The sequence below is a fragment of the Linepithema humile genome, chromosome 7 (genome assembly GCF_040581485.1).
Source record: "Linepithema humile isolate Giens D197 chromosome 7, Lhum_UNIL_v1.0, whole genome shotgun sequence".
Lineage (NCBI taxonomy): Eukaryota > Metazoa > Arthropoda > Insecta > Hymenoptera > Formicidae > Linepithema > Linepithema humile.
The window spans coordinates 21,799,355-21,813,196 of NC_090134.1; the positions used below are offsets into that span (position 1 = coordinate 21,799,355).

At 31.7% G+C, this 13,842-nt stretch overlaps 2 protein-coding genes across 6 annotated transcripts; one reads left to right on the plus strand and one right to left on the minus strand.

Annotated features, from left to right (window-relative positions):
- Positions 1-122: 122 nt before the first annotated feature.
- Cnx99A (Calnexin 99A) lies at positions 123-5,254 on the plus strand. Of its 4 annotated transcripts, XM_067359387.1 has the most exons (9): positions 125-321; positions 399-624; positions 944-1,202; positions 1,285-1,580; positions 2,000-2,659; positions 2,736-2,876; positions 3,081-3,206; positions 3,911-4,120; positions 4,263-5,254. In XM_067359387.1, the coding sequence occupies exons 3-9, from the start codon at positions 953-955 to the stop codon at positions 4,317-4,319; spliced, it is 1,740 nt and encodes a 579-aa protein (XP_067215488.1). In that variant the 5' UTR covers positions 125-321; positions 399-624; positions 944-952; the 3' UTR covers positions 4,320-5,254. The 4 variants fall into 4 exon arrangements, with proteins under 4 accessions (XP_067215489.1, XP_067215488.1, XP_067215487.1 ...); XM_067359388.1 differs by lacking the exon at positions 399-624 and having other exon boundaries at positions 123-321; XM_067359386.1 differs by having other exon boundaries at positions 125-624.
- On the minus strand, positions 5,246-9,081 carry Mtmr6 (Myotubularin related protein 6). 2 transcript variants are annotated; one of them, XM_012360567.2, is made up of 13 exons: positions 8,609-9,081; positions 8,282-8,395; positions 8,038-8,200; positions 7,773-7,930; positions 7,585-7,710; positions 7,370-7,504; positions 7,023-7,155; positions 6,720-6,946; positions 6,360-6,610; positions 6,142-6,285; positions 5,933-6,059; positions 5,558-5,818; positions 5,246-5,484 (listed from the first exon to the last, which is right to left on the minus strand). In XM_012360567.2, the coding sequence occupies exons 1-13, from the start codon at positions 8,630-8,632 to the stop codon at positions 5,341-5,343; spliced, it is 2,007 nt and encodes a 668-aa protein (XP_012215990.1). In that variant the 5' UTR covers positions 8,633-9,081; the 3' UTR covers positions 5,246-5,340. The 2 variants fall into 2 exon arrangements, with proteins under 2 accessions (XP_012215990.1, XP_012215989.1); XM_012360566.2 differs by having other exon boundaries at positions 8,282-8,413.
- Positions 9,082-13,842: the final 4,761 nt, after the last annotated feature.

Consider the following 13,842-nt stretch of genomic DNA (forward strand, 5'->3'; position numbering starts at 1 on the left):
AATTAAAAGTTGAAATAGTATTATGTATAAACCAATCATTGATCGAAATAGTTGGTAATATTATGTTTTTCAGTTGCCTTCACTGTTGGTCACAAAATTTAACTCAGAGTTGTCAGTCTTTAGTAGTAATCTTGTTGATGGCGTAAGATATGTAACGTCGAGAATTTTCTTGCACTCTTTACGGATAAAACATACTACTCTGGCATCGGAGGGAGAAAGAAGAAAGAAATAGGAGTAGAAAGTACAATTGAAACGAGCGGCTCTGTCACTCGGGCCTAAGATACCGTTGACGAAAACATACATTGCTGTTCTATATATTCGGTATTATATTTATTTTATCCTTCGATATACGTGTGGATATCGCGAACGAAAGTATAGGATAACAAATTCAATTATAGCCTCGATCAAACGCAGGGTCAGCGCCCCATTAACGCAATTTCGCCGGTAATTTCCGGAAGTGTCGCTCCTTTTAGGAACACATCATATAGGAGGATATCTCTTACGTGTAAATAGATTAAAATTATCGTTATTAAATAATTAAATAATACGCGTTCTTGCAGTGTATAAACTATTACGTATATCTATTTTCTGTGAGAAATTTGCAGTTCGAACTTCTTTATATCGGTAAGACAATATTCATTTATGTAACACATGCTGTGTAATATAAACTAATTTAATTGGACACATAAATTCACTTTAACTTCATTCACGCTGTAGTCATTTTCGATGTGATATGCATATTATAATTTTGAGGTTAAGTGTCAACTGACTGCTCTATGTTCTTTTCTAGTATGCAAATTTTAGAAATGTAACCAATATGTATTTTTTTAAATAAAACAATGTAATTATTTTTTTATTCTTTGATAAAAGAATTATTTTTTTTTGCAACTGTATTCATCAATTAAGAATTACTAACGATACACACTTATCTTTTTTATTTCAGGAATATGAAATGGCAAGAATTATAGCGTGTGTCATATTAATAACTTTTTTGAGTGTGTGCTTTAATATATTGAATGCAAATGGAAAACATGATGAAGATTTTAGTGATGAAATACAGGAACCACCTTACAAAAGTCCAGAACCTTCAGGCTTTGTTTACTTAGCAGAAAATTTTGATGATGAAGAAAAATTCAAGAATACATGGGTATTGTCAGAAGCAAAGAAGGAGAATATTGATGAAGATATTGCTAAATTTGATGGTTGATAATATTTTCTCTATGCATACTCTTTACAAAATATAAAATTATTTTTTTATTATTTCATTTTTTTATTATTCCTTAGGAATTTGGGCTATTGAAGAGCTTGACAAGTTTGCCATGAGCGGAGATCTAGGATTAGTGCTTAAGAGCAAAGCTAGACACGCTGCTATCTCTACTTTATTAGCTAAGCCATTTTATTTTGAAGACAAACCCTTAATTGTACAATATGAAGTTAATTTCCAACAAGGACAGGAATGCGGTGGTGCCTATCTCAAATTGCTTACGTTAGATGATAACTATGGAGACTTGAAACAGTTCCATGATAAAACACCATATACTATAATGTTCGGGCCTGATATATGTGGCAAGGATCACAAGGTATTAACATATGTACTTTATCTTATCTCAAGTCAATAATGAATTTATCAGTGCATACTTTAATAAAAATAAATATTTTCTAAATTTTTTTCCATTTACTGTTACATTATATCAATATAAAATAACTATAAATATTTATAAATTAATATTTTTCTAAAGATTTTCTTCCTCTAAGAATATTAATTTTGAGCCAAAAAATGCAAATTTGTTGAGTCATTGTTGAGTTTTTATTTTGATATGCCAGTGATATAATATTTATAAGTTTGTTCTTATAAACATCAGTAAAAATTAATTAACTTGTCTTTTCTGGCTCTGTAAACAAGTTAAATTTTAATTAAATTTAATGTTTAAAGGAACAGACTATGCATACATATTGATATATATATTTAAAATTTACATTTTTATTTTTCATCTTTCAGCTTCATTTTATATTTCGACATAAAAATCCATTAAATGGTACAGTCTCAGAAAAACATTGTAAGAAATCAAAGGATTCACTAGAAGATTATTTCCAGGATAAAATCCCGCATTTATATACATTGATTATACGGCCTGATAATAGTTACCAAATCAAAATAGATAATAAATTTGTAAGTGCAGGCTCGTTGTTAGACGATTTTATTCCTCCAATAAATCCGCCTCTGGAGATAGAAGATCCCGAGGATAAGCAGCCTGAGGATTGGGATGACAGAGAAAAGATTCCCGACCCATTGGCGGAAAAGCCTGAAGATTGGGACGAAGATGCTCCGGCGCAGATAGTCGATGAGACGGACATTATGCCTGAGGGATGGCTCGAGGATGAACCGCCTACGATACCGAATCCGGATTCTGTCAAGCCCGACGATTGGGACGTTGAGATGGACGGAGAATGGGAAGCTCCGGAAATACCGAATCCAAAATGCGCGGAAGCTCCTGGCTGCGGCCCGTATAAGCAGAAAATGAAGAAAAATCCGCGATACAAAGGCAAATGGCTGCCGCCCCTCGTCAACAATCCTAATTACAAGGGAAAATGGAAGCCTAGACTCGTACACAATCCCGATTATTTCAACGACGAGAATCCATTTAAGATGTTACCAATTGTATGTAAATAACAGAGTGTGTTTTAACTACATGATAATTATTGTACAATACTTGAGGCTTGTGAAAATGTTTTAGAGCGCCATCGGTTTTGAGCTATGGTCAATGTCTCCCAACATATACTTCGACAATATAATTATAGCGGATGATGTGGAGGTTGCGAAGAAATGGGCGGATGACAGTTTTGAGATTCGGCGTGCTAAAATCGCTGAAGAAACCGTGAGTATTTTTTTTTTCATTCACAAGTCGGATGATGTTTTGCCATTCTTCGTCACATGTGTTTCACAATTATACCATTTTGCGATAAAAACGTATAACAATTATAAATACATGAACATAAGCTGATTATCTTCCGAAATTCAAAGATTGACATTTGAAGATTGATGATTAATTGTTCACATTAGTATGGATTGTAATATACAGGATTCTTTATGGGGTCAAATGATGAAAGCGATGAATTATAAACCAGGCTGGTGGGCTCTATATTTCGTGTATTGTGCGATACCAGTTGTAGCTTACATCTGGTATTTGTGCAAACGAGCTTGTGAGGTACAACATGCGTGTAGGCGTTGAAAATAAAAGCTAAACGAAATGTTAAAAGTTTTTGCTTAACACTGAAGAGTGTGTTATTATCGTATATGCCAGCGCTAATGATGTAGATTACACGAATTATACTTGCATTGTTTTATGCTAGATCGTTTATAATGAATTATAGCTGTACAAAGTAATGTTAACTTCAAATTTCAATCCTCATCTGTCGTCGGTAATAATGTAATTTTATCATGGATTCATTCGTATGCTAGAATTTATGTAATATTTTTGTATATAGCAGACTTTCATGCAATATAATGTGTATCATTTTGTAATTCTTTGATACAGAGGTCTTTGTGGCAACGGATCGTAATATTTACTGCGAACCATCCTTGGATATGGGCAGTGTACATAATTCTATGTGCAATACCTGCAGTAACAATAATGTACTTTTGCTGCTTGCGCGAGGTATAATGTGGTCAATGTACAATAAGTATAATTTAAATATTCTTGCACAAAAAAGAGATAGAGTACCTTCATTTTTTACAAATATATAGAAATTGGATAATTTTGTTGTATTCCTTTGGTTGCTTTGTAAACGCTTATTAGAGTACAAGTAATAACTTAATATGTAATGCTATTTGCTTATTATTAGTATTGTTATAGGAATGCAAAATTTTTAAGTGCCAAAATGTTGATTTGCACTGCTTCAAATATTTCAGAGTGAAACGGACTTCAATGAAGAAGAGGAAAGATCTCCTTTCGGAATAAGCAGCGAGATCAGAGAGAAAGAAAATGCGGAGAACGAAAATCAGGAATCTTTAAATCCCGAACTTGCCACGCAAGAATCTGCCATAGATCTAGAAGACGCAGAGAAAGAGACTGCAACGGAGGAAGTAATCGATATTGATAAGGAGGATAAGGAGGATAAGGTGAGTGAAAAAAGATCCATAAAACTGTGCCGTAACGAGATCTATAATTCTAAATTTACAACACATTTTGCATTTCTACTTTCTTTTTGGTCAAGTCACTTCAAGTGTGCCTTAATCATAAATGTGTACATGCTTATTGTAGAATGCATCACTGATCAGTGAGGAAGGACCACGACGAAGAAAACCAAATAAAGAATAGTAAAAGGAAAGAATTATTAAGAAAGAAATTATTATTGCTGATATTTATGTAATATTGTCACATTCCACATTACACTTGCCACTGTGGATAGTAGGGTTACCAGACACTAGCAAATCCAGTCACTGCAATGTGATCGATAGTATTTAATTCCTTCGTCTAAGGACACTGACGATTCGACTTCGTATATAAACTTTCATTATGCATTTGGGGAAACTATTCTCAAATTACATGCGCTTTCATGTAATGAATGATGTATGATGCATCTGTACTTGAAAATTTGCAAGAGTGCTGTCCATCATGACGGACAATACCTTAAAACATATTTATGTGTATGTTTTCTTTTCGTTATGACATCGTAAAATATCGTAGCGTTAAAGAGTAACGTGTCCGTTTTACTCAGTTTAATGTGTCACAGTCGGATATAAATTAGAGATAGCAAGGACGTCAATGAGTTATGAATGTAATATGTGAGTGCAAAAGGATTTGTAATTTATATACATATCCTGATGTGTTGCAAAGTCGATTTTATAAGATTCAATGATTATAGTATTCTTCAACTACTATGGTGGAGTCAAATCAATTACTCAGATCGTGCAAAAGCAGTTCCCGTGATTTTTTTTTAAACAAAAATGTATAATAAAAATAAATATTCCTTTTAAAAGGCAGCGACGTGAAACACAACAGCATTTATTAAACTACCATAGCAGTTGATAATCGATAGTTAATAATTTATCTTTCTCATGAATTATTTGATGTAATATTCACGAACTTTAATGTTACTGCGTTATTTAAGTTAAGAATAAATCTATATGGTATATATTAATGTAATCAGGTACTACGTTGTTTGTAATTGCTCGACCATGAAAGAAATAAAAATCGAAGAGATGGGAAAGCTTAAATATAAAATTGGAATAATACAATATTGCTTAAGAGAGGCTACGTTTCTTCATTGTTTCATCTAAAAGACATATGTGTACAAATACGAGTTATAAGTATACAGCGGCATTGAAATAAGATGCATTTAAGGACTAGTGACAGATATACCGGAACTTTGATAGCACGATTTGCACGTAGGCACGGCGCGCTGTGACAGATGCCCAGACAATTTCGTATGCACTGTCATGCATCTTGTGCACAATACGTCGCCGCAGGACCAACAGTGATGCTGAAAAATTGTCGCAAATAAGATAGAGAAACAAACGGAGCTACACAAGTTTAGGTATACTTGTCAAATGTACCTTTTTGTTGAAAGCATCGAATGTAGTGGAGCATCCACATTCCTCCATATTTCGCGACGACTTCCATTCTAAAGCGACCGTTTTCAATTCATTCTCCAATTGATTCGCCTTCAACTTGGCTTTCGCCTTTTCATCGTGATTTGCGGTGTTCTCTATTATAGTTTCCGATAAAGTCTCCTTCATAAACTTATTGTCGAATTTGTGTTTTCCCCTCTTTTGAACGTTATTTGTATTTAAGAGTTGCCCCAAAGAATTGACTCGCTGTTGAAGCCGAAAAATCAAAATTGTAAATATAATTGGCGAATATCTAATTAGTATTTATTACAAATTGTGTCTCAAAACACTACGTCTATGTTCGTTATCAAAGTTGGATACTTTTAGCAGAAGCTTCACGTGATCCTCTAAGGAGCTTGTGTGATCATGAATCGTCAGAAGTAAATCCTCACACGTTTCTCTAGGCTGTATTCCGTTTTCAAATCTGAAGTATAAGCCTCTCCACAGACTGAAAAATAATTCGAGTTAAATTCGAATTGTATGACTGCACTGATTAAAGTATTGTTGCGTAAAAGTTACATATTTATTACACGATAGTTTGCGGCGCCAATTTAGGTTGAAGAACGTCAGTGGAATCCTCATTATTGTAACGATTGCAACGATAGATTGGATTTATATATTCATTCGTGTTATTCGCTAAGTAACCCCACAACGAGTACGTCCTCTCGGATAATCTAAAATAATAATTCAGTTTTATCACAATTCTTTTCTTTTACATCAAATTCATCGAGACAAATGAGATATATACCTTAACATTTGCCTTTCTTTCTCCGAATTTCCAATGAATGTGCCATGTTGACAGCTATGTACATGATCGTGTAATGTTAGAAGAAAATACTCATTGAATTGAAACTTGTATGGATACTGCTGTAGCAATTGGTACGTTGCATCTATGAATTGTGTAAATATCGGCGCAAGCTCTTTGCCATCACTGCTGACATAGCCACAACGATCGCTAAATTTATGACCAAACGACAGCCAATCCTTCTCTATTAAAGCCTTGAAAAAACGAATTTCTATAATGAAATTGTACTCAAGAGAGCGTGGAATATATCGGTTTAAGTAAAAACTTGAAAAAAAAAAAAAAAAAACAGTCTGGATTATTTACTTGAAAGCCTTGGATCGTTCTGTAAAATGGATCTAATAGTAACGCAGCCAGAGAACAAACTTGTGCAGTGCGATCCCATCCGTCGCTACAATGCACAACTACGCTCACGCCGTTTGAAACTGCCCGTGCGATGAACCAAGCAGTTTCCAAGATAGAACGAATGTGTTTCAGCCAACCGCTACTTTCTAGGCCGCTTAAAAATGTGCTCATCGAAGTCGACCTTTGTACTAAATAAGATAAAAGTTTTAAAATAATGTAAAACAGTGTCTAATATTTTACGTGCAAAGTTTAAAGGATACTTACAGTCCAAAAGTTTATTTAAGCTTGTTCTCATTACGTGAATGTTTTCTATCCCGAAGAAGTGAAATTTAATATTATCGTAGAAATTTTCGTTTTCGTAACCCTTTCCTGCGGCTCTGTTAGCAAAGGCATTGATCTAATTAAACAAAATTAATTTTTGATTATATATTCTTAACGATATCTTTGATCCTTTACGAATAATTACAAAACTATCTATTTCTTATACTTATAGCATTATCATTAAAATAATTAAATATCAATTGTCTTTCAGAACTGATCAAACTATACTTTCCAAAAATTAAAAAAAAAAATTTTATATGTGTATAATTATCTCTTAATCGAATACTCACTCGTGGTCTTGTATCGACAACATACATGTATGTCGAGTTAGGATTTGTACATAATATATTATACATCATTTGCTCATCTTCAGGACATCTTGCGCTGAATCCTGAGAGCGGTTGGCTGCAGCGACATATAGCAGCCTGCAAATCATTTTTATTTGAAAAGTTTCATTCAAGTTTTTTACTTGAATTTTCGGACTTTACGGTTTGTTTCATCGAACCTTGTTTGAATGCAAATATGTTAAAACCGGTAATCTTCCTCTGCTTCTAAATTTTGCACTGCCCACTAGAATATTGTTAGTACACGTACTAGGAACATATAAGTATCTTGGATAAGTATCGCAAAGCTGAAAGAATTGATAATACAGTTGTTAATGTGCAAAATAAAAATGCATGAGAGTGTACTGACCTCATAATTAGTGTTTAAATACGAAAGTGACCATTCTTCATTCGGAACGCCTTGCCGTTGAAATTCACTTTGTACATTGAAGAAATTCCACCCTGCATGCTGAGGTAGTGTATCTTCGCTTTCCTGATAATTGAAGCAATACAAATCTTCTAAATTAGCTGCAACAAAAAGACAAGATAAATAAAAATTATGAATACACAATATTTTTTACCTTGTAAATAGATATATGGGTATATAATTATACAGTCTAAAACTATTCTTTTACCTGGACAAGATAACTTTAATAAGGTAAGATAAATCTCATGACAATCACGTTCCTTTGGGATAACAAATGTGACGATAAAAAAATGTTTGCATTTAATGTACAATGGTGATCCTGTTGTTGTCAATGGCTGTTTCTCTATATTCGAGATATGCGTATACAACACCTGCAATTGTGTATTATTTTGTAAGAAAGTGTTACATTTATCTTTAATAAGATTATTTTTAATAACTGTGATGTGACTTACCCATATCTTTCTTTTGCCGCTTCTCTCAACAAAGATAAGATGTGTCACTGTCAAGTAAAGAGTACCAATGGAATGATTATTGCTGTATTTATCTAACATTCTCACATTTTCTACCTGCAAACGTATGTTTTCCTGAAAAACTGACACTATGTACACAAACAAAAATGCACTGGGTGGGCAGATTTTTTTTTAAATACTGCCGTTTACCTTATGTTTAGGAAATTATAAGAAAAATAAAGAGTGTAATAAATATAAAATGCATACATGCTTATAACACATCTGTCATAGATAAAATGTAAAGTAAAGTAAACATTAAGTTAGAAGTACCTTAGGAACTCTTATCTGCTCCATTTTTGTAGCCTTTGGAAAAATTATATGTACAATATGAAATAGTTCTATCTTATATATTTAGGCGATTATGACGATTGACACACGTGTGCGTGTATTATCCAAGTTTCATAATGACAGCAAATTAAAGCAATTGCTCTAATTATTCTAAGCGTGTGTCAACGCTTATCAGATATCAAAAGTAATATGCGAGATTATTTCCATTTTTTTTTTCTCTCAACAGACCAACAATGCCACGAACTGTCACTTTGCGGTTGACGTCTGGAATATTATTACGGCATTCATGACATCTAACGTTATCTCTTTGAAATAATGTAAGGGTGTGTTTCTAGCACAAAAAATGGCGATAAAATTAATGTAAACTACTGAACTAATATCTGAGCTCTACGTTGTTGAATATATAACCAGAGAGAAGCCTGAGAGCGGTCATCACCCCGATTTAGCTGCAACCACAATTCAAGACGCCTCTATGTGCACAAAACGTGCACATTGAACTACTGAGCCATGTACACGATACTTTCCAGTGGGTAACATGCTATGTGCACAATGTTTGGTTCTGTTCCATTCTATGTGCACAAAGTGTCGGTAACACAGAGCTAGTAGGGTAACATTGATGTATATAAAATAAATTTTCAATAAAAAAACATGCACATGTCATTATTTATTTTTATGTTAAAGCTTAATTTACAATAAGTTCTTTTTAACATAAATATACGTGACAATTTTGTTAATAAAAATTGCATCCAAGAATCGCGACATATAAGTTTTTTTAATTTTTGTAAATTCTATTTTTATATTTTGCCCTTACTTTACAATTTTTACGTAACAAGATTATAACTTTTAGATACATAGCACGTTTTGTGCACATAGAGGCGTCTTGAATTGTGGTTGCAGCTAAATCGGGGGGATGATCGCTCTCAGGCTTCTCTCTGCTGGTACGATCATTTTCTTTCTTTCAATGGAAAGAAAATTTAAAGAATGTTGTGAAATAAAATACATTGTTTGTCGAGAAAAGATTTTAATAAAACCAAATACAATATAATAATAGTATACAATAAGTAATATTAAATTCAGAAAACATATACAATGAAAAAGAAATATATACAACAATGCTGCATACAGATGCAATAATGTGATATACATATATATATGTAATACAATATACAATTATATAATAATATAATATACAATATAATATACAATATATTAATACAATATTTTGTACAAATGAGAAACAGATTTTTACAAGTTTACAATATTTAAGAGAAATGTTCCAGTGGCAATATATTTAAGAATTAATTATTATTAAAAATGTGATGTTTTCTATGAAAATAATATTTTTAATATTATATAATAAAAATTAAAATTTACTTCGCGGAAATTTAAAACCAAAATTTGCATTTATTAAACGACGATATTAAATATTTGCAAAAATAATTGGATACGTAAATTTACCACAGTTTCCGGACATTATATTTATGAATATTAAAAAATTATTTTGTTCATATATTTTCGGAGATTGAGACATATCCACAGCCATTGGGACATTTAGCTTATTACAATTTTTCTTAATATATTATCCTGTATTCCATCGAAATAATATACAAGATAATACAAAATGAAAATAATATGCCAATATGTCAATAATATGTCAATAAAATCATTTAAACGTTCAAAAGTTTTATGTATAATGCAAAATACTTTAGTTAAAAAGAGCTGAACAATACGATTTTTTATTTATAATCAAAAGTATCTCTTATAATTCAAAAAGTAGTAATATTTTATTAGTGAAATTTATTAATCTAAACATTTAAACGTCTAAACGTTCAAACTTTTTCATAATTTACGCAAGAAACATCTTTCGTTTTTCGAAAGAGAATCTTGCTGTTTGCCCACCCGAAGTTTTATCATTATTTTTGTCATCAATAAACTACAAACTAACTGCCAAAGCAGAAGTTCCAAAGTTTATCGACAGCAAAGAATTAAAAAAAAAAATACAATATAGAAGTGATAAGAAGTTTTAAAATCTTACCTACCTACCCACAAACTTTATCTAGTAGAAAATCCTACCTAATTAGAAATTCTATACCTAAGAGTTCGTACAAAAAATTTTCCGCAGGATGCTTTAGCGCAAAGCTCGACTCAGTTACCGCCATTTGTATCTGAATTTCGGGAAGGAGTTTTTCGCAGGATGCTTTAGCGCAGAGCTCGGCTCAGTTACCGCCATTTGCATCTGAAATTCGGGAGGGAGTTTTTCGCAGGATGCTTTAGCGCAGAGCTTGGCTTAGTTACCGCCATTTGCATCTGAATTTCGGAAGGAAATTTTCCGCAGGATGCTTTAGCGCAGAGCTCGGCTCAGTTACCGCCATTTGCATCTAAATTTTGGGAGGGAGTTTTCCGCAGGATGCTTTAGCGCAGAGCTTGGCTCAGTTACCGCTATTTGCATCCAAAATCTGAGAGCTACTACCTTGGTGTTTCTCAAAAGACGCTAGCGCAGAGCTCAGCTCAGTTTCCGCTAGTTGCGTCCGAAATTTTTGTTGATAGTCGATCATTATTCAATGATCGATCGTATCAACGTTGTTTCGAGATCTGTGCTCGACCATCATCGACGGGACCACGAATTTCGAATTTCCGCGCTCAACCATGGGATCAACACTAGAACTACCGACGATTAACATATACCAATTTTTATTTCTTTTTTCTTTCTTTTTAAAAGGTGATAAAGAGAAAAAGTACATTAATCAATTTAATTATTTAACACAATGCAACACAAGTCACAGAAAAAAATCTCAAAAAATACAATATAAATTTAAATAATTATTCTAAAATGAATAAACCGGTCATTTTGACCGCTTTGATAGTTCTAGTGTTCTAATGTTAAGCCATAGGACCACGGATGCATGGGTAAGCTAGGAAAGATTGCGAAGAAATTGACGTATAGCAAGAATAAATATATATTTTAAAATTGTAAATAAATTGTTAATAAAAAATGCACTCTTTCTTTATTAGATCAATTATTTCAAATATACCATAATTCATTAATATATTTACGTTTGTGTAAAAGAATTTTCTTTTTTATTTTTAATTTAAATTTGTGATACATTTGTGGTACATATGTATTTAAAAATTTTCTTACTTTTGCTTTTCAACGCCAATTTATAATATTTAATCCTGGAAAGATATAAAAAAATAAACCACTTACCGTAGGGAAGGAAGAAATAAAAGAGTACACATTTACACACAGAAAAAGAATTTTGCTATCGCAATAAAATAATCGTTGCTATTGCATGTTAAATATGTTAGCGATAAAATTTCGCTATTGTAACTATTTTTACAGATTATTCAATATGCAACAAATCTGGTTTGTTCAAAAAATCGACAAATTTTGAGATGAGAAAACAAGTTAAAATTCGCTGTTACAACAAAATAATTAATTTTTAATAAATTTATTTTACTATTGCAATGAATTGTCGCCATTAATACAAACTTTGATAATAAGATAAAAATAAATTTCTTATTATATATTAGCAATATAATTTGCAGATTTAAAAACTAATTTCGGTAAATAAAATTATTATCTATAACAAATCTCTTTGCTGTTCAAATAATAATCAACTGTAAGAAATTTTGCTATGATAGCTTATATAAAATTTACTGCGGCAGCAAATACTTTTTTTCTATGTATTAACAAGTTTTATCTTTTATTTTATGTATAATCTTTTTTTTAAATATTTTTTTCTTCTATTTTTTCTTATATAAAAAAAATATAAATAAATATATAAACATATATAAATATATAAACACAAGTACATTATTCAGAATAAAAATATATTAGGTTATTTAAAAAATTTGTAATAATTTTTATAATAAAATTGAAAACTATTTTTATATGTTTAGAGTCATCTTTGTTCAGTAATATATGCACCATTGTTTTCGACAACTTTTGGCCATCTTTAACAACTTGTGCATACATTATTAAATAAAGATATATAAACATATAAAAATTGTTTTCAATTCTGTCATCAAAAAATTCTACAAACTCTCTGAATAATTCAATATATTTTGTTCTGATCTGTCAATCACATGAAATACATTTAGGAAATATTCCAGGATTAAATATTCATCAACGCATCTAAGTCCTAGCCTATCCATTTTAAGATAATGAATCGAAGAAATAGTGTACCTTTTATAATTTTATTCAAAGTATTCTGGTGTATGATTATATTTTTAATATTATATGATTAATATTTAATATATATGGATTCAAAGGGCTATTAGGCTGATGAAAGTTGCTTCAACTTCGGGCTCAATCAAAATCAAAATTAGAAACACTTTGCTTTTTTTTAATGTATTAGTAACACATAATTAAATTTAATATAAATTAACTAAAAAAATAAGTACTTCGTTCTTTTAAAAACAAATGCACGTACAACTCAAAATACTTTTAAAAAATACGAGAGAATAAAATTTTGATATAACTACTATAAAGCAATAAAAATTATACGACCTGCAAAGTGTCTCGCGTTTATATATTTTTACACCATTATTTGATCCATTATCTTAATAATAAAAGACAAATTAAACTAACTCACCGATCGATGCGCAGCAGCGGAGTTGTCGTTCTGTTGATCTGCATAGTTGATCTGTAAAATACGAAATAAATCAAAATTATAGCAGCGTTCACAATATGAAATATTTGTGAAATCATAAAAAATATTGAGTACATCGAACTTTTAATTCGTTTTCTAAGCAAATTTGTAATAAAAGAATTATTAAAAAAGTTTAATTATTTAAATAAAAAGTAAAAAAATATGCGAATAAATTCTAATAATGATAAATATTAACTAATGTAAATATTTTGTCTTTCAAATATTTTAATGTACAATATTTTCAACAAATAAATAAATTATTGCTTACCGTAAAGTTGCTCCGCCGGCGCCCGATGCTCCTCCTGAGCCTCTTCCTCCCCTCAGTGGTTCATCGAAGCACTCACATTGAATCTCACGCGTTCGCGGCGCATGCATTGCTCGCATGCGTACCTGAATACGAAAATCGCGCGATACTTAAAACGGCACTCCCGACATCACAGGTGAATCGAACCGAATTGTCCAAGCTGTGACGTTACGCGCGAATTCCGTCCGCGTTTCAGACGACCACATTTACCAATTGGGGCACGATTCTCTCAAAACAGAAGGCAAAGATAAGCTTGAAGA